General features: G+C 37.7%; 3 protein-coding genes across 3 annotated transcripts; all 3 read right to left on the reverse strand.

The window, feature by feature from the left end:
• Nucleotides 1–3311: 3311 nt before the first annotated feature.
• On the reverse strand, nucleotides 3312–6885 carry LOC101293895 (proactivator polypeptide-like 1-like). The gene is made up of 6 exons (XM_004302533.1): nucleotides 6798–6885; nucleotides 5722–5819; nucleotides 5318–5493; nucleotides 4642–4839; nucleotides 4347–4406; nucleotides 3312–3834 (listed from the first exon to the last, which is right to left on the reverse strand). The coding sequence occupies exons 2-6, from the start codon at nucleotides 5810–5812 to the stop codon at nucleotides 3670–3672; spliced, it is 690 nt and encodes a 229-aa protein (XP_004302581.1). The 5' UTR covers nucleotides 5813–5819; nucleotides 6798–6885; the 3' UTR covers nucleotides 3312–3669.
• Nucleotides 6886–7875: 990 nt separating this feature from the next.
• On the reverse strand, nucleotides 7876–10723 carry LOC101301994 (WEB family protein At2g38370-like). Its single transcript, XM_004305044.1, has 2 exons — nucleotides 10559–10723; nucleotides 7876–9569 (listed from the first exon to the last, which is right to left on the reverse strand). Exons 1-2 carry the CDS (start codon nucleotides 10721–10723, stop codon nucleotides 8061–8063), a joined length of 1674 nt encoding a protein of 557 aa, XP_004305092.1. The 3' UTR covers nucleotides 7876–8060.
• An 8743-nt stretch (nucleotides 10724–19466) lies between these two features.
• Nucleotides 19467–21502, reverse strand: LOC101296497 (cationic peroxidase 1-like). Its single transcript, XM_004302542.1, has 4 exons — nucleotides 21186–21502; nucleotides 20414–20605; nucleotides 20146–20311; nucleotides 19467–20041 (listed from the first exon to the last, which is right to left on the reverse strand). The coding sequence occupies exons 1-4, from the start codon at nucleotides 21393–21395 to the stop codon at nucleotides 19656–19658; spliced, it is 954 nt and encodes a 317-aa protein (XP_004302590.1). The 5' UTR covers nucleotides 21396–21502; the 3' UTR covers nucleotides 19467–19655.
• Nucleotides 21503–22836: the final 1334 nt, after the last annotated feature.

Here is a 22836-nt window from a genome sequence, read left to right on the forward strand (position 1 = left end):
TTTTACCTTAGTGTCAATTTGCTACTCTAGCTTTTATTTCAGCCAATTTGCTACCTTAATTTTTCATAATTAACCAATTTGCTACTATAACTATTATTTCTGCCAATTTGCTATCTTATGTTTTCAAAATTAGTCAACTTGTTATCTTTTTGTCATTTTATATAATTATTTTGTTTATTTCTTCATCCAAACATGAATTAATTCTGAAAATCGAAGGTTAGAGTTGGTCGATATTGAAATTTTGATAAGTAAATTAGTTAATCTTAAAAGCCTAAAGTAGCAAATTTGATGGAAGGGTAGCAAATTGACAGATTTAATAGTTATGGTAGCAAATTGACTAAGTATGAAAAGCTAGGGTAGCAAATTAACAAAAATGAAAATTAGGGTAACAAATTAGTAATTATGCCTTTCCCTGGGATCAATGGATGAAACTCCCACTGCTACTAGATACCCTAGATTCCACATTCTAGTCTTCTTATAGAGACATCCACTAATAATTCTGCTGAATTTAGCTCCGAGTACATGCGCGTATCAGAAGTTAAGAACATCAATTATAAAATGATGATCGAGTATTGGACTTTGCCAAATTAGTGGCTTTTCTTTTTCAATGAATCCTTGGTGAACTTCTGGGGTAGGATGTCTCATCCGTAATGATATTTCTAATGTATTAATCATGTAGAGAACAGAGAACAAAGACCAATTTTCTTTTTAATCTTCAATGCCATTATGAATTTGCCTTGTGGTGGAAAAGATGAACAAAAAATAATACTAGCTATCAAGTTGGCTGGCACCTTGCCTGGCCTAAAATTAATCCCTCATTATATTAACATAAAGATTCAAACATTCTGTTAATTAATATAAGATTCAACGTATTGCTGGGTTCTGATGATGTGAGCTTAGATATAAAGTATGAATTAATGACATCTCATTAACGCGGTTCACTCGATTAGTGAAGGCTCTTTCATTCCTTTCATTGGTCTTCATGGGAGCTTGATTGAATCTCTCACCGGTAATCGGTAACGACTAAAGAGCTCATGAGCCGGCCGGGGGAGGTAGTCAGGTAAAGCTAGCCTGAGCGGTCGAGAAATACGGCAGTCCGGCCGCGAGGACTAACACATTCTAGATAATTGTAGGCGTCTAGCGAAAGTGAAGCCAAAAACATTCCTAACCTGAACGGGACAAACCAAGAACTTTCATTGTGAGCTTCTTTCAGGGTATGCAGACCACTAATTACATACAAATTAGGGTCCCTAGCTACAAATTATATATCTCTAATATCATACATTAATTGTAACTTAAAAGCCCAATAATTGATCTATTCGATCAAGTATCATCTTCTACGCTTTGGAAGTATTATATATCTATAGACAAGCAATCACAATCATTGTCGACCGTCACCTCCAATGTTGAAGAAGAAAAGATACACCAACTCATCGATGGGCAAGCGCATACACAATAAACATGAATTTTCAAATCTGTTACGCTATAATCAAAGGTGATCATTTCAATCCCAACACCGTCAACACGCAAAGAGGAGCATATGCAATGATGATCGAGTTTAGTAAACGTAGCTATGATGATCGAGGACCAGCTTTTGTATTCTTAATTTTCTTATGAACTTGCGTTTTAAGATAGATCAAGTTGTCGTCTGGCATATATTCCTTTTGTTTCAAACCTAAATTATTCCATTAATATAAGGTTCGACTAGATTGTTGGTTGATGTTGAATTGTTGATGCCTTGAAAACCAGTAAGCAAATAAACGTCCAACTTTGTTAGAGATGAAAGTTCACTGAAAATGTAGGCAGCTACCTGAACTCGTGCTTCATTTACAGAATCTGTGTGGTGTTTCAGCATACTCTTCATTGTTGGCATGGTGGAACCTTTAAGGGTAGGAAGAACCTTACACTATGTTATTTAGAGGTTTACTTAACATTGAAAGTCAGCTGAAATCCTTGTTTAACGAGCATTTGTGGCAATGAACTCTCATTGGCATCTCAGTTAGTTAGGTACCACCGCGCCAGACACATTTGTCCCTTCATTTCTACCGAGCAATTTTGCCAACGCACTAGGCACAAAGACACAAAGCCACAAACATGTCTTCTAAAAAATTTGTCCATGCAATATTCAACATTCACTTCCAAAATCTAGATGATAAGGTGACAGTGAACCAGAAACATATACAACGTATATGGCTGACGTTTTCTGCCTCAGGCTAGAACCAAACAAACGAATTTAGATTTTTAGCAACACCTGAGGCCCGTAGGCCGTGGGCATAAGACCTGTGGAGATCTTCGTGCAATCCACACAATATCTCGGCAAGTTTTGTTTTCATTTCCTAGGTAAAAGAAGTTAGAGAAAATTACATAATAACGCATGACTAAATTTAAAAACACAAAAATCTCATTTTTAATATTTTCTGTATAAATTAGGATATAAGCTCAGGCCCAAACTAATGGTACTAGATATGATATGGAATTTCATAAGCAAAATGACTAAAATACATATTTTTCCAAATAAATTTACGTAAAATGACACGGCAGTAGCATGTCTCTCGTCGACACGACAGTAGCACGTCTATCGTCGACACGACAATAGGACGTCTCTTGTCGACACGACAGTAGCACGTCTATCGTCGACACAGCAGTAGCACATCTCTCGTTGACACAGCAGTAGCACGTCTCTCGTCGACACGGTAATAGCACATTCCTATACGGTAGTAGCATGTCTCTCGTCGACACGGTAGTAGCACTTTCTTACATGGCAATAGCATGTCTCCGGTTGACACGGCAGTACGTAGCACGTCTCTTGTCAACACGACAGTAGCACGTCTCATGTCGACACTGCAGTAACACGTCTCTCGTCGATACGGCAGTAGCACGTCTCCGGTCGACATGGCAGTAGCACGTATTCTGTCGACACGGCAGTAACACGTCTCATGTCGACACGGTAGTAGCACGTCTCTCGTCGACACGGTAGTAGCATCTTCTTACACGACATAGCACGTCTCTGGTCGACACGGCAGTAGCACGTCTCATGTCGACACGGCAGTAGCACGTCTCTCGTCGACACGGCAGTAACATATCTCTCGTCGACACGGTAGTAGCACATCTCATGTCAACACGACAGTAACATGTCTCTTGTCGACACGGCAGTAGCACGTCCATAGTAACAGTAGAATATGTAGTGAATGGTAGTTTGGTAAAATATATAGTGACAGATGACATAGGACATTATTATGTCCTAAATTATTAATTTTTATCCTTAAATGTGTAAGATAATGTGTAAAAGATATACTTGTAAACTGAAATTTGATCATTAACTAATATGTAGTTTACTAAATATTAGTTACTAAAGAATGTAAGCTTCCAACACTTCTGCAACTACACGTGCAGACACTGATGAAAGAAACTGCGGGCGCACGTAGGTGATAGACAAAAGAGACGACACTGGAGGATCAAACATTTTCATGCAAGCATTTGAATTTATCTTACATATTTTACAACGGATTCAACAATTTTTTGGCAAATCTATACAGTCAATGTTCAACCATGTCTCCAGTAACAAAAGTATGATAGCACATGCACAACCGGGTAGAGTAACAATGCATAAAACTGAGCGTGTGTGGTACGAGCACCATTCCAATTCCATTGTATATTTTCTTGCCAAGACTAAGAGTCGGCCCGCATGGATCCAATATCCAACGATGATGCTTCCATTGTACTAACTGTGCTTGGATTACAGGCATGAAGGGCAGTGCATATGTCTGTTTTCTCAAGGTACTCCTCCGCATTCACAAGGATTAGTGGTCCGTACTGAAAAACAAGCCTTTTGCACTGCAAAATTGTATATCATGTTAGAATACAAATCAAACTAATGGAACACTGGAATCATAGAAAAGAGACATGCTTGCATTTACACCCCGGCCACTCCCATCTCCACCCGTCCTACCTTTGGAATTCTTATGGAACTCTTGTGGCTATTAATGTCTTGCCACTAACCATGTAACTGTATGACTAGTTACAGAATGCCTATCTCTATTATTCAATGATGTCTAACAAATAAGAAAACTAAACATGCTTGTATCCCTCCCACACCAACTGTGTAAACCTTAAACAACCAATATGTATAAACCTCATTGCTGGTATCAAAAATGTCCAACAAACAAGAATACTATAGCAACTCTCCTAAAGAATTCTGAGGGGACAGAACAATACAAGTTGATCTGTTAATGCTGCAACAGTATAATCCTTACACATGGATATCAATTTTCAGCTTCATTGACCAATTAAACAAAGTATATCCATGGATACAGTCTATAGATTTCAACTTTTGAAATTGTCCTTACCTTCTTGACATAGTTCTCCACAGAATTGCATGCCTTCAAAAGAATCTCAATGATCTCCAGCTGACAAAAAAGAAAAGAAAAATTTAACCCATCTGCTACCCTTGTAAAATATTTCTTAATGTTGCGATGAAGGATGTCCAATAGAAAATTTATTAAACCATAAGAGTAAAATCCATTTGAAACGAGATAAAAAAATCAAGTAAAACGGCAATTGTTTAATCAAGGGTGAATTATAATTAACCAACAACAAAAAACAAAAGCCTGTGGGAAAATGGCAACTAATAATTGTGGGTACCTGTGTATCAGGATCTTTTAACTTTACTAATACTTCTGAAACAGTACGGTGACATAATCCACAACTGTCCTCCTTGAGCTGTGAAGAAAACGTTGCAACTTGCTGACATAGGTTGACCTTCCGGCAGAATTCAACAGGTTCTAAAGAGGTAACCTCTAGGAAGAAGAGAGGAGCATAATAGTCCACCAAAGTGACACACTGTCCCACAAAAAAAAACATTCAGAACCGTCATATAGTAATTGATCCCATAGAACTATCTAGTGTCTAAATGAAGTGCCAAAATGCTGCATGATCACTTCTAGTTGTATAGAGTTCTAGACCATATGCCGATCAATGCAAAACGTAAAAAGTAATCAAACCAATGTTTCAGAATTAAATACAGTTATGCCACATTCTGCAAGATTCTGCATAAAATCAGTTGTACATGACAAATTACAGCTCTAGAAGCTCATAGCTTAGACAAAACCATCCACTTAATTTTTGGTGAAGGTTTCCAAGACTGTTCAACCTAACATATCAATCTCAATCATAACATGGACTAAATCACCATTTGAGACCTCTATCTCAGCCAAAGAACTAATATGAAACAATTTTTTGGTGGCTACAATCAAACAAACATTCTTTGAATTTAACAAGATTCTACAAACCTATCAACACAACTAGAAAAAGAGATTACCTGCTGCTTCAAAGATTTCAATTGAGAGCAGGAGTTATGTAGATATTCAATGATCTCAGTCTGAGTCTTGTTTTCACTTATGTAATCAAGTGCCTGAGAAGCAAACTCCTCACATAATGTGCATACATTTTCATTCCCAGAAAACTCTTTCAAAGATTGAGGTTCCCCTTCTTGCACTGAACCAGAAGGAAAAGGGTAAGAAGCAGGAGGTAGAAGTATTAATCAACTCATTGTATAAGGAAGCAATTTGTCCAACAGAAAAATTGAAATGTACATAACACACAAGATTATAAACTCTTATTCAGTTAGGATGTAGTACTGATTTCATTCTCATAGGAGGAAATGCTAGCGTGTCACTTTGGAAGACTACTTTTTGGAAGACAACAGGCAATGTTAGATTTTACCTGACAAACTAAGCTCCTCCACATGTCTAGCATCACAAGCCCAACTAGCTCCAAGCACAAAAAGAATTACAAACCCAACTCTCATATCCATGGTGTACCTGAAGGTTCATTCAAAAACATTAGAGGCCAGTATAATAACGTTCATAGTACTGCAAACAATAGCAAACCATAAAATGATCAGACATCTAGCATCTCAATATAAAGAAAACAAAGAAAGTATTGGTTAGATTCTTAAACTAGGAAGATGGGAGCTTAAGGTACAAGATTCAACAACAAAAGAGCCAATCATAGTTTAGTGACTCCATTCAAATGCATCAACTAGTTGAATTAGAAGGTATATCATCCTTTTGCTAAATTTCAACTACTTCTACTTGGCAAAAGTTAGACACTATGGTCAGGGCGGCTAGAACCCAATAAGGGATCGGTTATAGGGTCAGGGACAGAACCCCCTATTCAGTACTCACAGGCATACTATAACCACCAGCATAAAGTTTAAACCGAGGCGTATTGACCAACGCAAGTGTAATAGAACCAACCCCCTTCAAGTAAGCTGGTTAAATCCTACTGGAAGCTCAATGATTGTTCTTTACCAAATTCTAGTTCATGATTTTGATGAATTATGTAGTTAAAAGCAATAACAGCTATAATATCAAGTGCAACAGAGCCCACAGCTTGTTAGTTCAACTTTTGCGTATTTCCCCAACACTAATGGAATCAGCTATTTATGAATTTGATAACATATGAACTAGTAGAAGCAATAACAACTAGCTGTAACATCAATCACCAATATAACAAAGCATGAATCTTTACCAATCACATAAGCAACTGATCGTCTAGCAATTAAAAACCACCATAAACAATGAATCAAAAACTGATAAGAAGATATGGGAATATGAACAAAGTCCTAAAGATTTGAGCTTGGTGGTTTGGCAGCTGAGAAAACGTGGAAAACAGAAACCATGAAACGAAGTTGTGAACTTTTGAGAAGATGAGTTCTTGAAATCATACGATGATGTTTGGCGAGGAAAAACGAAACCCAACTGAAATTCCGACGAATCGGAGAGACAGATATTTACCTCAAATTGGTGTTCTTCTCAGTGTTGGGAGTTTTTCGGTTGAGCAAACGAAGGCGTTGAATTGTAGTTGCTTGAATTGTTTGCTTTGTTATATACATCAGCTAACCTTCTGGGTCACGCTACTATGTGCTAAGCAACACTTCCATACCGGTGGGGTTTCCAGCCTACAAAAACCACCTCTCATACGTCTCCACGTGTCTCTTCTGGCATCCTGTGATTGGTTTGGATTTTTTTCTGTTTTTTATTTATTTTTGAAGATTTTGTTGCTGAAAATCCTGAATAATAGAATAGAATGCTTGTGTTGGTAGGATTCTAATTAGCGTCCAGTATGTATGCGGATTCACAAGAAACACAACGTCTACTCCAAAAGAAAACATCGAAAAATCTAAGAAATGTAAATTCTTTGTTCATAGAACATGTATTTGGATTTTCTGTTGTAGAATGAGTTTCTTCCAAGTATTCAATACGCCCAAGCTTTACCTTCTTCTTCAGTTGACATGAGATGTGTTGCTAGTTAGTTACTGTTGTTTATAGTCAAATTTGTAATGCTTGGACCTGGATGGATCCGATTTGTTTTTTGTCACACAATTCCCTCGCCCTTGCTTTTCAATATTAAAGCTGGGTTAGCTTTAACAACTTGCAAAAATGATGCCAAACATGTTTGTTATTGTATGTATAAATATATAAAAAATTGTTTGTTACGGTCATGCATCATCGATGGATCATACTGCATAACAGATTTCATCTCTTTAAGTAACCATAAGAAGTTATGAACAAAGTAGTACAACTTGATGAGCCTTATTCGTAAACCCAACTCGGCACTAACATCACAATATCCGTTTGCCCTTTGCTTTTGTGATACCAGAAGTTCTGATAGCTCAAAAACATGCAAATGGAGTCAAGGACTCGAGACAAGGTTTGGTTTTTGGCCCCAATTTTGCCTATCATAAAGCACATTGATCACCAGATGAAGTTACTTGAAACAGTACTACAGCTTTTAGCAAGACTTACTCGTGTCATAACAATAAGTTAAGCATTAGCATCAATGAAAGTGAAACAATTGAAAGGAACTAGAATACAAACATTTTCACACACAACACAGAAAGTCTTGACAGATGCATGACTGAGAAACAGATCCAACCTAAGTAAAAACAGATTCTAAAGAAAGGAGAATCGGAGACAGAGGAGAGGGAACGCAAGCATACGCATACATAACTAAATGTCAGTGCTTGATTGTGATCAGCTGATTGATTGGATGATGAATTACTTCAAGTCAGGAGTTGGCTTCTTCTTCTTCCTACTTTGCTTTGTCAAAAGAAGCGAGAACCGTGCAAACCCAGACTTCTTTCTTTTAGCAGAAAAGTTCTTGAGACCACTTTCCTTTTCAAACTTCTTAGAAGAGGCTTGATCACCATTTTGCTTATTGAGCATCTGACCCAGTGACACCTTCTGTTTTACAGGTGTCTTTTCAGTCAGTTCCATTTCATCCTCTTCAGGCAACATCAACTTCCTGCTCAGGATTTGTCCGATTGATAAGGTTGGTTTCAGAACCGGCATTGATTCATCACCAACTAGATTCAGACCATTCACATCACGCAATTGCAACTCTCTGGCATGATTTGATGGGCAAGGATTCTTGAACTTTGTAGAGTTATGTACCAAAGAACGTCGTTTTTGACCATGCTGGGATCTCCATTTGCGAAGAGCTTCTTCCACTGCCAGCTTCCCCCTATTTGCAGCCTCCACTCTGTTCAGAGCTTCTTCCAATGCCAATTTACTGGTTTTGACTTCTTCAGTTGCTTCCTCTACTTTCTTCAAGATTTCTGTTTTCGACACATTTGCATCATCAACATACTTCATGGCATCTCTTACTCTCTTCTTAGAAAGCTCTTCTGCATCTTGAACTTTGCGGGTTAGGGTTGAATATTCTTCAAATGAAAGAGTTACTCCTTCAGGTTTCTGCAATGCATCTCCGGATGCATTCTCCTGGTTTGATAGAGCCTTAATTTCTGCAAGAGCAAAAGCTTCTGCAGCTCTAGCTGCAGCTTTCATCTTTCTTGCGGCAACCAATCTGATTTCAGCTGTCTTTATCTTACCTCTCGTCTGCTCAATCTCGGAAGTTGCTCTCGAGATCTCTAACTTTGCAGCTTCTGCCATTTTCTTGAACTGCTCTGTCTCAGAACTCATTCGTTGAAGCTCTTTTGAAATATCTAAAGACTTATCAGGAGCACCTTTAGATTCAGCATCCTTTGCCAACTGTAGCTTTTGTTTCGTCTGATTGAGCTCTTCTTCAAGAGACAACATTTTTAAGGAATTTGAGGTTAACCTCACCCGGGTCTTCTCAAGTGCGGCTCTTTCCTTCTCTAATTTCTTGTTGAATGTTTCAACGGAAGCCCGAATGTCAGCAAGATCACTAGTAGTCCTGGTAAGGTTCACCTTAGCTTGTTTCAGTTCCATTAAGATTAAACCTGGTGCTGAAGAAGGACAAGAGATCACACCTTCCCTTGAATTAAAATGGCTGCCAATGTTCCCATGGTTTTCCTTGTCTGCTTCGTTTACCACAGGAGTCATGTAGTCCTTACCAACATTTGTCTCAAGGTCCACTTCAGATACTTCTTTCTGTAGCCTTTTCTTCAGTTCATCAATGATCTTTTTGGTTTGTTCCAGTTCTATTAGAACATCAAGAGTTTCCCTTTCTTTCAAAGTGAGATCTTTCTCCAACTGTAAAGCCTGCTCCTCCAGCTTTTCAGTGTCGACCTCTTCCATGTCATGCTGCAATTATGCGAAACAAGTTATAAACACAATACGGCTATAAACACAATTAACAAATAATCATCCCTACTATTTGGAAATTTCAGAAATGGAAGGGGAATCATATATACAAATGCACAGGCTACTACTTTACTGTGAGACAAATAAGAATAAGCAGACTGAATGCTGAGAGCTAGCTTAGGTTATCATACAAAGAACGATCCCTTCAAGGGGGACACATGAGATGATCGACTGCGCGAATTACCCTGAAAATCATGGGTAGACTTCATCACAGTGGATCATTCCCATTGCCAAAAGATCGGAACAGAAGATAGATGAAACAGAAGTTGATCTAACCAAATTTCACAAATAGGACCATTACATGATACAAAATAATCCTACAAGGTTCTTTATTCAGGATTCATTTGGCCCTATAAGGAATGCAAACAACCAGATCTTATCTGGACGAAAAGCGCCAAATAATCATCTTAGGAAATGTGTAAAATGTTGCCAATCATAGTCCCACTATTTAATTGACACGGATTATCTTCCAAACTAGTCTAAAGTTACAACTCCATTGTGGATCAAAGCCAAAAAATTCTTCAATATCACAAACGGCCAATGCAAGCATTTCCATTACAGAATACAAAGTGGCACAAACAAACAGTCCGGACAATTTTCCACATAAACTAAGAAACAACAATTCCTTTCAAAGTTTCGACTACATTTAAAAGCAATTGTATCACTTTGGTAATTTGATTACTCAAATGCAAGTATCAGAGTGCATTACCGCAACAATTGATAATGTGCAACAATCAACCAATCTCAAAAACATAAACATCCATTTCCACTCAAAATTCCTTCCTCATAAAACCCCAAACAATATGGCCAAAACCCCAATGCACTTAGTTTTTCAGCTTAAACAAAAACCCATTATCAAATCTATCAAAACATAACCCCATCTTTAATTGTTCTGGATACAAATCAAAGCGAATGAGAGAGTATAGTACCTCAGTCTCGGAATGCTTATTAGCACTTGAGGGTTTCCAGTACCCAACTCCACCGAATCGACTCACCGCCTCCTTCACCGACTCAAACGGCGCCGACGTGTCGATCTCCGCCCGCGAACCCGACCCGGGCACTCCGCCATTCGCGCCGCTTTTATTGGGCTCCATTTACTCCGACAATTGAACTGAAATCGCAACACAACTGAACACAAAGACTGAAACTTTCGAACACCCAACAAGCCTTCTGATGGATACTAACGTTGGAGGAGGTCAAAACTGGTACTTGGTTTGGGGTTTGAGCTCACTCAGTTCGGAGTTTGATGAGACAAACCAAGAAGCACGGCTATAGAGAGAGCCACGATAGAGACAAGAGGGAAACTATAAAAGAAAAGGCGAGAGGGACGTTACTACGTTTTCGTTTATCGAAGTTCCGGAAATACCCATCCTCGTTGATCAGGTTTTGTCCGTTTTGAGGTCTTTATGGGAAATGTGAGAAATGATTCGTAGGCTAGAAGAGTCAAAGTGCTTGGGAAGAAGCACTTTGGGTTTTTGAAAAGTGCGTTCTACGCGCGAGTGAAGTTCAACGGCAACAAAAGCAGCATGATTCACCCAACGGGCTTGTGGCCTGGTCGGGTAATCATAAAAGCGCGTAAAAAGCACTTTTCCCCCTCTCGGCTCGGGCTTGCTGGTAATCAAGTACAGGGCAGATCCAACGTTCGGAAAATCTGGACAAAAGCACTTCTCGTTGTTCCCCACAGAAGCCAAAGCTTCTACTTCAAACACCCACCTAGAGTTCAGTAATTAACTTTTATTTTTTCGTTTTTCTTCCTTTTCTTTTCTGTTTTTGTTAGGTGGTCTGTTGTTCATGAATTTTGAACGTTTGAGTAGTTATGCATACGCTGATATGCATATGTTTTCTAGTTACTGCATCAAATCATTCATATATATAAACATCAAAGATTATAAGAGTGCAACTAGATCTTTTGAGGTGAAGTGTCCTTTTTATCTTCTCGGTGGAGATCGATACTTTATTGTAATATGCATAGTGATTCAGTTTAACTAATTAGAGCATCTCCAATCATGTTATCATTTGACACATAGACATTGAAACGGTAAGTTTTGACACAAACACCACATTCCAACAAAACTGTCAAATCCCACGTGGTCCTACGTGGATTTGACATAACAACCCATTGAGTCAAATTTGACAACTCTCTCCGGCTGTGTCAAATCTTTTTTGTTCTCCCTTTTTCTGTTTTCATCTCTTTGTAACCTAGGCCAAAGCTGAAAACCTCATCGAAAAATCCCTTCACAACAGCTATTCATGAATGATTTTTTTGATTCAATCTACTTGATCTCCTCATCTCCATCACAACCAACTATTTATGTTTCTCTAGGAAAATCCTCCGAATTAAACCCAATTTCAAGCTTGTCACTCTATTCGAATCAGCTCCACATACGATCTTCAAAAACCCAAACCCACCCATATCAAATTGCAGACCTTCATTTCAAAACCAACAAGGAGAAGAAGATAGACATGACATCTAGAAGGAGATGGATTGCAAGAAAGAGAAAAACCAAATCTTCACCTTGTAGATCTAAAACCCAACACCACCTGATCACTATCCAAGAATTGTTTTGGTATAAAGATACAGAAGAAGGAAGAGAAAGAAAGAAGATGTATGGGAGGAGAACAATTGAAGCAGAAAAGAAGGGTATCTGAGGGACGAGGATAAGGATTTTGAGAAGAACAAAAAGATTGATTATATTTAGTGAAGAAAAAAAATACTAAAAAAATAATAAAATGAATTCTAATTTAACATATTTGTTGGAGAAGAAGTTGGTCAAAAATGACCTTGACACCTCACATGTCAAATTTTAAAATAACACAAGCAATTTAACTACATGAATGGAGATGCTCTTAGTGATCTTTGTTGATCGCTTGACATTGTGTATTTTGAATAAGAGCATGAATCTAATAGCCATTATGTGAATTACAAAGATGGTGGATAGGGTTTTTCGAGTTCTGTTGAATCGTTGATGCATGATCATGAGTAACTTTTTTTTTATTTATTTTTTATTCAAAACAATGTATTTCCTATGAGAACTTTAGCATTACAAAATAAGTTGCGAGCTAAAAGAAAATATCATTTATAAATAGTTTTATACTCTGGTCGTCAGAGACGGAGCTAGCATAGTGAAGGAGAGCATGAGAACTTTAGCGCCACAGTCAAATAATTTGAGAGGTAAAAGAAAATCTCATGTATAAATAGTCTTACCTCTTGTTGCATGTTCTTTTAACGCTAGCGTCTCTACTGTACATGTCGTCGAAACCTTGGCTCTCCGCAATAGTCTCTTATGTGCGAAGGAAAGAGACTTCATCACCAAGATTGAGGTCAAAAGCGACTCGAAGTTGGTCATTGATGTTGTCAATGAAGATGTTGCCCCTCCTTGGAGTCTCATTAGTCTGCTCCAAGACATCAAGATGTTGAAGAGATCATTACTTTCAAGCATGTGTTTAGGGAGGCAAACTTTGCTGCCAATTTCCTTGCTAATTTAGATCATAGGCTAGACATTTGTTGCTTTTGGGAGGATTGTGTGCCTCCAAGTTTCGCTTGCTCTATCCTTTGACTGTGTAAATTTTAGGTGCACTAGAGACACCTTTATCTAGTTTTTTCTCTTTTCTTATAAAAAAAAAATTAGTGAAAGGCTAAGATGACTGTAGCCCATACAAAATTTTACCAACCAATCAGTAAAACCCAAGTGTAGAGTAGGTAGCCTAGTTAACTAGAAAACTTATCCTGTTATATATAACTTTATTTATAGTTTCTTCATACTTTACACCAATTAGAGAGCAATTTTCTTTACAGAAAATGAGATAATTTTATCTATATATGCCTTAATTGTACCATACTCCTAAATGTGGAGTCGTAGAACTATACAATCTCGACCAATAAGAAATTTATGTTTGTATCGTTGTTAAAAAAAATATACATAAATTTACTCCGCTTTCACTATTTACATATTGAAAAATTTCATCAAAAAGAAAAAAAAAACCTATGAGATTTATAAACAAATTATTCATATTGTAAATTCAGGTCAGGGTATTTCGAAATCCTGACTCCGTCCTTACTGGTCACGAATGCATGATTCTTGTTTTGGGGATATGCGCTTTGTGCCTATATCAAACTACATTGACAAACCTTTTTTTTTCTGTCTTTCACTTTCTTGTTCCATAATATCTATATGTCGTAAAAAGTTTTATGATGACCTTATAATAAAGACCAAGTTAGAACTTTTGAAGGAACAATTTGATCGATGAGTGTTTTAAACTTGTTATAAAGTCGTGATTGGGATGATTCTGTTTCATATGGAATTTATTGCTGTTAGCAAAACATGGTAAGCACTAAGCCCCATAGTAAGCAAATCTTTCTGCCTATTCTAAATTTGACCGTTGTTGTTGTTGCTCATTATATTTTCTAGTAGTGTCCGGTATGCAAGGCCCCTAAACGGCTAAATAGCATAGGCGGAATTGTTCAGACTTCACAGGCCTCACTAGGCTAGGATTCCCGAAGTTTTGAGAATTTTTGAAGCAGAAAGCTAGCTCAAGTATATATAAATTGCATTTTTTTTTTTTCTAAAGAAACTATATACAAATATCTCCCTCGAGATGTTCCTTCATGATACATATGGCGCCCTACTTGAAATTTTCAAGTTCCCTTCTTTCTAAAAGCCAGATTCCTCTTGCACTTAGATTCTTAACTTTATCTATGATCTGCAATAATCGATTTGCTTGATACTCCAATGGAGAAATTTGGTCATTGGTTTTGCCGTTTTGGCTCTTCGGCCTCTTTGGTCAATCGATCAGCTTGACGCTTCACGCTTCCAATGGATGAAGGATAAAATATACGAGCCTATATCCTTGCTAGTCTATCTCAATGGCCTCAAGGCAAAGACGTTCAAATATGGAGAAGCATGAACTAGCTAGTGAACTACATTAATTACATCTCTACAGGGATAGGTAACCAGCTGAGCTTGACACACATATAGTAATCCTTTCATCCAGCAAAGAACGAAAATGACAATAACGCACATTTTAGTTTAAAACAGACAAGAAAATGAAATACTACTCGTGCTATTAACAATTACAGCATACGTGGAAGAGTTGCGATTCACAGAGCAGCCGTAGAAAGCCATTTCAAAGTCGGAGTTTTAGAGCTTACGGCATGCAGCAGCAACGCAGACCAGAATTCCATTAAATTTGAGTCACTTTCTTCTCTACGTCATACGTTGCCTCTCTTCCATACAATTTCATGCAGATCTGGTTTCTGATTCCAATAATCTATATGTGGTACTACCATATTTAAAATAGCAACGAAAATTTTCCAGTATCATTTTGAACTTGTGGAGAATAGAATTTATTATGATTAATCAGTTGGCTGATTGTGAAGTTAGAACTTAGAACCGGGACCTTGAAGTAAACTTTTTGGCACCTCTAATTTATTAATGTGTGATGCTTGTTAGTTAGAAAAATTTAAATTAAGGGTTTAATCTAATTAAACGTGGTTCGGACGAAGGGTATGCATCATATCATGCATGAACCAATGCTAGCTTTGTATCATCACGTACATCAGTAATAAAAGGGTTAATTTCACTACGTACGCAAAGCAGACGCATTCTTCTACTATATTGCAGTTCACGTTAAACTTCATCATTTTTATATATATAGTACGTCGATTATCAAACACATACAAGTACGTAGAACAAAACTTCATCTAATTTTGGTCAATGAATACTTAATTTGTTGTTCTAGTTAACACACCATCCCAATTAAAGACCCAACTAATATGAACCCTAGAGAATCAACTCTATTAGTAAGAGCCAACTCGAACCCCATGCCAACAGTTGGCGAGAAACCTATTCTCGATCTGCTTAACTAATTGTTCTGCACAAGTACTAATTACTATAAACTGATTCAGCGACAGGCCTCTATAAGGAGTCAGTGTTAATTGAATGAGACCCCAAAGGACCACAACACATTCAATCCTTCCTACTCATTGATTTGTTAATGCAGAGTTTCAGACCCATCGATAGGGAGACCATGGCCATAAATTAAGACCCATAAGTTTGTACGTGGAAGATATGTAATGAAAGTACCAATATAAGAATACTTGCAAATGTGGTGTACGTTAGAACTTCAATTAAAATCTCGTTTAATTTGTAGGTACGTTTTCGACGATTATGTGAGAGAAGATTAAACCGATAAACAAATAGAAATAGACGTATATGTGTTACTACTTACTAACATATAATTAAGATCATAAGTCATACTCAAATAACAAATTATCTTCCATTTTTTCAGGTAAACTTATTTTACGAGGTGATTCATCATTCAAGTGTTTTTGATCAAGATAATCAAATATGAAATGAGGTCTTGAGAAGGGGAACAATTCCGAACAAAGAAGATACATGCAACAAAAGTTTGGAAAAGAAAAAAGACCGGGATCAATCATTTTCAGAAGACCAATTTAGTGAATTTACTATATATTTAAAACTGACCACGATCATAAAAATGGTTAAACTTATATGAAGTCAACAATAGAGTTGTACGAGTTGATTAACCTATATATGAACATGAACGTAGCTTGTTTGTTTGCTGCCTTCAACTACTTCAGTGTGTTGCGCACGTTATTTAAATCCCAATTCAAAGAAAAGCCAACACAGCTTTGCCTCTCTCCTACTTCCTCATCTTCTATATATCTCTCTCACTTCAGACCAAAACCGTCCAATATGTTCAGCTCCAACCATCAGCTTCCCCAGAAGTCTCTCCCAATGAAACAAGAGGATGCCAAGTTCTTCTCTAGGGTTTTGTCCAAGGAGAGCTCCTTGGCCAACCCATCTTTCAAGGTCTACTATGGAGTGTCACCTGCTAATGTACCATTCATGTGGGAATCTCAGCCTGGTACTCCTAAACACAAGTTCAGTGAAGAAACACTTCCTCCTCTTACTCCTCCACCTTCTTATTTTTCCAACAATCCCAACAAAAAGCCATTCAAGAAGCACTCAGGATCCAATCTTTTACGTATCTTGTTCCTAAAGATAAGCCTCAAGAAAAAACAATATTTCCCGCAGTCTCCATCATCCACATCGTCGACTTCGTCTTCTTCCTTGCTTTCCAAGTCGGATTTGTCCGTGCGTGTGCCTATGAACACCTGCCGGAGCAGGTTTTCGAGCTCGAGCTCATCCTTTGATTCTAGGGGAGATTATGAAGAGGAAGGAGTAGTCGGCTCACCTACTTCAACATTGTGCTTTGGAATTCGTAGGGTGACTAGGGGAGGAGCCAACAGAGATGTTCACCGGTTTTGATTAGTGACCGGCCGGGATTCCCTTACTGTTAATATTGGCCATGGTTCTGATGGCCAAGCTACCTCTTTGAGATAGACTCCATGCTTTGTAAGGATCTTGCTTATGTTTTTGTTTATTTCATGTGTAGAATGCATTATCTTAATTAGTGACATCTACTGCCTAAGTTTCTTAAACGGATATATATTGTAATTGGATTTTTAGATGTATCTGATAGCACCATGTAATTGATCATCAGTACTAGTCGTTTTCCTTCGCCTTCTATATGTAGTAAAATGTGGCAAAACATGTATGAACAGAACATTAATTCTGGAGCGGTTTTAAGGTACTATTACATTATAAAGTACAATATATATTGATATATATGTTAACAGGATCATAGTTATTTCATTGAATAGGCAAGTAAGTTAAAGCTTTTTTAGATGGTGAATCTGATCTCAAAGTATACTCTATTGGGTTCTGTTGTCTGAGGTTGTTCTTACATCTAACAAAGATCGACATTGACAATTTGTTTCGATTTGGGTTTGGAGAGGAAGAGATTTTGCAGTAGGTAGTTGGTTGTTGGGAACATACTAGATATTCTCTGCTCGTGGATGCAGAAATATTCAATGCAAAGAGGAAAGATGGGTAGAGGTTCCTATCATATATTCAATAGTTGCAGCTTCGATCTGCTCTGTATTTAGTTAATTGTTTGTGAATCTTTTGCCACTGTCATAGACTCATAGTGTCATGTCCTCTTCACATGTTGACTAGCTTCTTACATTTCCGATTCAATGTCAGTAAAAGCTTGTTACAGAAAGTAATTGGTTTAGGGTTTCCAGGCAATGGGCAGAAAAACTTGAGGTCCTTTCGTTTCCGACGTGAGATATTACTCTCAAACCTCATCAGTCGTGGTTGCCCTCTAAATTTTCAATCGTGTTACCCCATTATTGAGCAGCACAGCTGCAGAAGGACCATTTCATGGACTTCATGTACAATAAAACTAGCGGCAGAAGAGCTATACAAGAAGAAATTAAGTCCTTAATTAAGACTTAGAAAATCATGAGAATGATGATGACTATGTAGAAAGTAGTTTACTTTGCCTTTTCCATGTTGTAGCTTTCACTTGTCGATTTGTCACGGACTCGAACAAGCCTAAGATTCGAGGCTTCTTTCTTAAATAGAGTAGAACACTAGAAAATGAGTAAAAACTTGTGTGATAGTGAACTCTTGGACTGATCTGTCGGTGCATAAATTTGGAAATAATTTAGTGATCACAACGAAGCTCTGGGACCTTATTATCCCTTAAAAATATGGTGTAAACTAAGAAGATGATCAATAATATGAAAGAGGGTGTCACTTACATGGGCACACCATATGTTACTAGAAGCAGATTTTATTCTTGGCATATTAATATTAATGAATGAAAGAGGAAGCAGAAGAGAAGAGAAGGAAGGAGCTTAAACCAGCCAACAAACAAAGACAATAGGCATGATACACTGTGTGCTAAGCAATAGTACCAGTAGTTGATAGAGCTCGATCAAATCTGGCTTGATTGTCTTTGTCGGCAGCTGTATGCGAGTGCATGGTGCAGCATGTGCGCGCGGGCCATTGAACTTGCATTTTTGGAAGGTATATTTTAGACACACCATAAGTCCATAACTCCAAGCACATCTCGACGCTTACATGCTCACATGTTTCAAATGCATGCACTCAAATGTCGCGTAGACTTCCTCAAATTAATGGTTTGGTACGGTTCGGTTTGGGTCGTCGGATTTAATTGAACTCCATTGAGTTCGACCAGATTCAATTGGTTCGATTATTGACACCCCAAACTCAAATTTGCAAAAGAATTATGATCATATCATGATTTAGAGAAACATGTTAATTTGTTGTAAATAAATTTCGATCTTGATTTGTTTCCAAATCAAAATAAAGGAATTATATATTCTTCGATTCCTTCCTAAAAGATAACAATGCGTATGATATATAAAGCAATTACATCGGTGGATACATTGCGTACTAGTTTGATTGTATTCAAATTCCAAACATGAGTTTTGCAACGAATAGAGCTTTGGCGATTGGTTTTGGCCTTTTGGTTTGCTTGATGATCCAATATAAGGAAGCTCGTGGTGCAGAATATGTAGTAGGAGGTGAAAAAAGATGGGGTCCATATCCTGGGATATCTCGATGGCCTGAAGGCAAAATGTTCAAAACTGGAGACGTCTTAAGTAAGATCTATATACTTCGACATTCATTTCATTTCAATTTTTTCCATCTCTTCTATCATGTTCATTTTCTGGTACTAGCTAGGATACAGACTAATTGGTTTGTTAATTGACTCCTTTTGTTAAAACAGTTTTCAGGTACACCGATCCATATTACTATGTAGGTGTTATACGTGCACGGCTGCACTGCAGGAAGACTAAACACAAAAAACGATCATACGGTATTACACAACGGCACAAATTTATTTGCAGCAGTTTATGAACCGTATTGTCAGAAGGGACTGAAGATTAAAGTTATTGCCGAATAAAATGTGATAGATTTGGTTTTCTGATAACAAATTGTAATAAAATGTAAGAGAGATGCTAAATATTGAGCAAAGTACTTGAAGTGACAAGAGACCAAGACAAATGATTTTTATTAGTACATGTCCAAATTCAGTAGCAAAATAATGTAACCAATATATCAAACAAGAGCTAAATATACGCTAGCTCGGAAGTAACCGAACTGCAACCTGCTAGTCCCTATAAACTCAGTTGACCTTCTTACAATCGGTCCTAATCTGACCGTTGGTGCCAGTGAGAGGGCTAAGGTTTCCCATCTTCACCATGGCCTTGGCGAAGTCCGTGCTGAAAGTTCCTGGGTTGCTAACATAAGCATTCACCTGAGCGTTGGTTGAACCACCGCTAAAGAGTTGTTGATCGGAGTGCAACAGACCCTTTTGGCTCACCAAGTTTTTGAAGTAAGCATTGTCAAACTTGTTTGGAGTTGTGACATCGAGCGGGGAAAGGTTGGCATCACCCCCACTGCTTGGACAATTTGCTTTTAGAGATGTTGCGAATGAGGAGTCTATGTTGGCTTCATTGTAAAGCCTTGCCCTAAAAGTTGTGCACCTTGCTTGCCCAATTGTGTGAGACCCTAATCAAACAAGAACACACAAAGTAATATATACTTGTGAGATTAAATTGACCGACAAGTGAAGTGTTATCAAAATTAACCACATGTTAATGATTGTAACCAACCTGAGAGAGCCACTAGTTCCTTGGCATTGAAGCCCTTGTTTGAGAAAGAAGTAAGTAGAGCACTAAGATTCAAGGTGGGAGCTGGAATGTTGGTATTAGCAGCACTTAAACTCGCCGTGGTGGAGTCTCTTCTTCCCAGTTGCACTGTCCAGCTAGGTCCACCCAACTGATTTGAGAATTCAATATTATGTCGCGAAACCTGACTTGATGTATGTATGAACAAAATAAATCAATGAATTAGCTTGCTAGGGTTGAAGTTTTCGCTTACGGCAACAACAGAGTCTCTAGCAGCGACGGCCAATATATCAGAACAAGAGAAGACACCGGGACATAAGCTCTCTAGTTGAGATTTGATGGTGTCAACTACGTCGAATCCCCTCAAAGAATTAGCATTAGCGCCGGCAGTCTTCTCGCCGGTGAAATTGGCTGTGTCGTCCAACAGTACAGAAGCATCGCATCCCTGTTTTCAAACAAGTCGCGTTATTCAAAACTGATCGTCACCTTTTGACCTAAAACAGAATGCGCATATATGCATGCATGATTTGAAAGGGTTCTTGTAAGTTTGTGTGATGTTCTGTATGTATTTGCATATCTTTAGTAAGAGTCAAAGCAAAAGAGAGAAAGGGACAGATCGAACTTGTGAACAACAATGAACGAAGTCCACAATTTCGGCAGTTTCACGTTTTTAAGCAAGAATATACGTATCTTAACCACTAGATTTACTATTATTACCAAACTTAAATGAACAAAATTCGGATTATATTAGTAATAGCTAGAATCATAGAAAACCTATTTAGATCGATGGATTTATAACCATAAATGAGCATGCATGAAACGCTCTTCAGTCTTCATCAATTGGTTGGGTCGTCTCTTGTGATGATGTCAAGGAAATATACTAGCTCCATGAGCGTACTATTATGTATAATAGGAGACCCTTATGCATGCGCTACTATATACCACGCACTGATGCACATGAACACGCACGCACAAAATGCATAAACTTAATACAATATATCGAAGGAGGCGATCAAGAGACTTGCATTAACAAAGCAATCATGAAAATGGAGGCGGAGCAACGAAGCTCCCATGCGAGCCTCGCTCGAAACAGCCGAGTCCACGGCTGATTTAATGGTGGCGAGGGCCTTCGGACATGAGCTAGAGTAGAAAGTAGAGGACAACTGAGCAGAAGCTATTCCGACTAGAAGCAAAAAGAAGGAGAAGAAGGCTTTGAAGTTTGTGGGAGTGTCCATGACTAGCTACTAATGGTTTGATTGGTCTCAGGGGGATCAGTAGGTCGAGAGAAATGGGTATAGGAAGAAGAAGAAAAAGAAGACTTTGGTTTGGTTAGTGCTTGATTATGGCATCATCAGAACCTATGTATTTATAGCCAGGCATGCAGTAGTGTTGTGTATATCATTGTAGTGTTGCGTATAGAAAGAAGATTAATCTATGCTTCTAGTAGTCAACTTTGGAAACAGAAGCATATATCGATCTGTATATCATATTGGTAGTGATGAAAATGAAATGAACACGAAGAAAGTTCGATGGCTGACTAAACGCGGTTTTCATCGATGATGATTCTTTTTATATTAGCGATGGTCTGATATTTTCAGAGTTTTCCAGTAATGTAAGTTGTATAGATAAAGCCGAAAGAGGTTTATGTCGCGGATGTAAACAAAGTCAATTAGTTGGACAGAAAGCAGCAACACTCGCTTTGTATATGTGGATTATGCTAAGAGCTAGACTTCTAGTTTTAAGCCACATAAGTTGAGATGATATGATATAAAGATTCCAAGCTAGGCTTCTAGTATATATTCTAGTTAATAGAGAAGTAAAGGAGCAAAGAACTAGAACATTAGGATTGGTGATCAATGTGATCGAGCTAGTGATCAATAAATTAACTCCCTATGCTTTATGATTCCGAGTCTTTTTCTTTTGTTTTTTCTTTACGAGTTAGGTTAGGTTGTAATACAATATTTGTTACTTTTCTGGTGTTGGATTTTTCCTCTTAACAAAAGTTAGGTTCGAAATGTAAGTTGTTGATATGTTTTGTGCATATGTCTTCTCTAGATCTGCCAATGATATTATTTGATATATATTGTATATATATAACGTAGGTAAACGTCAAATAGATGAGATGCCATATAGGAAATGTTTGATATCATAGTATGTTATTTTTCTATTTTCTTTTCCTGCATTAAGGAAAGGGCTGGTTTAACTGTATTACTATACTTTTGTGATGAGTTTTCTAACAAGTAACAATCATTCAGTTAGCATCGCAAAGCTTATACTACTACTCATGCATGCAAATTATATTAATCACCTCTTTTGATCAATCTGGTCAGGTCAACCAAATTAGTTTATGATAATGTACGTCATGCATGAGAGCAACGTTTAACCTCATATATCGATCTCAAGGCATTTTTCTTTTGCTTTTGGCCTTCTGTTTTCTTCATGACCATTATCTGATTTCCCAGAAAGAGAGAGAAGTGTGTCGCTTCGCTTTGGTAGTGGGATTATTTGACATTTTTGCGCACTTTGATACCAAACAAAGTGAATCCATGCATATATCGTTGGAAATTTCTTCCAGCATCAGCTACCCCACACGCTTAAGATGACTTTGATCAACTTTAAAGTTTGATTTAACTTGTACAGTGGATTTCGATCAGATTCTGCATGTCTGTGATGATA

Source organism: Fragaria vesca, linkage group LG6, assembly GCF_000184155.1.
Source record: "Fragaria vesca subsp. vesca linkage group LG6, FraVesHawaii_1.0, whole genome shotgun sequence".
Taxonomy (NCBI): domain Eukaryota; kingdom Viridiplantae; phylum Streptophyta; class Magnoliopsida; order Rosales; family Rosaceae; genus Fragaria; species Fragaria vesca.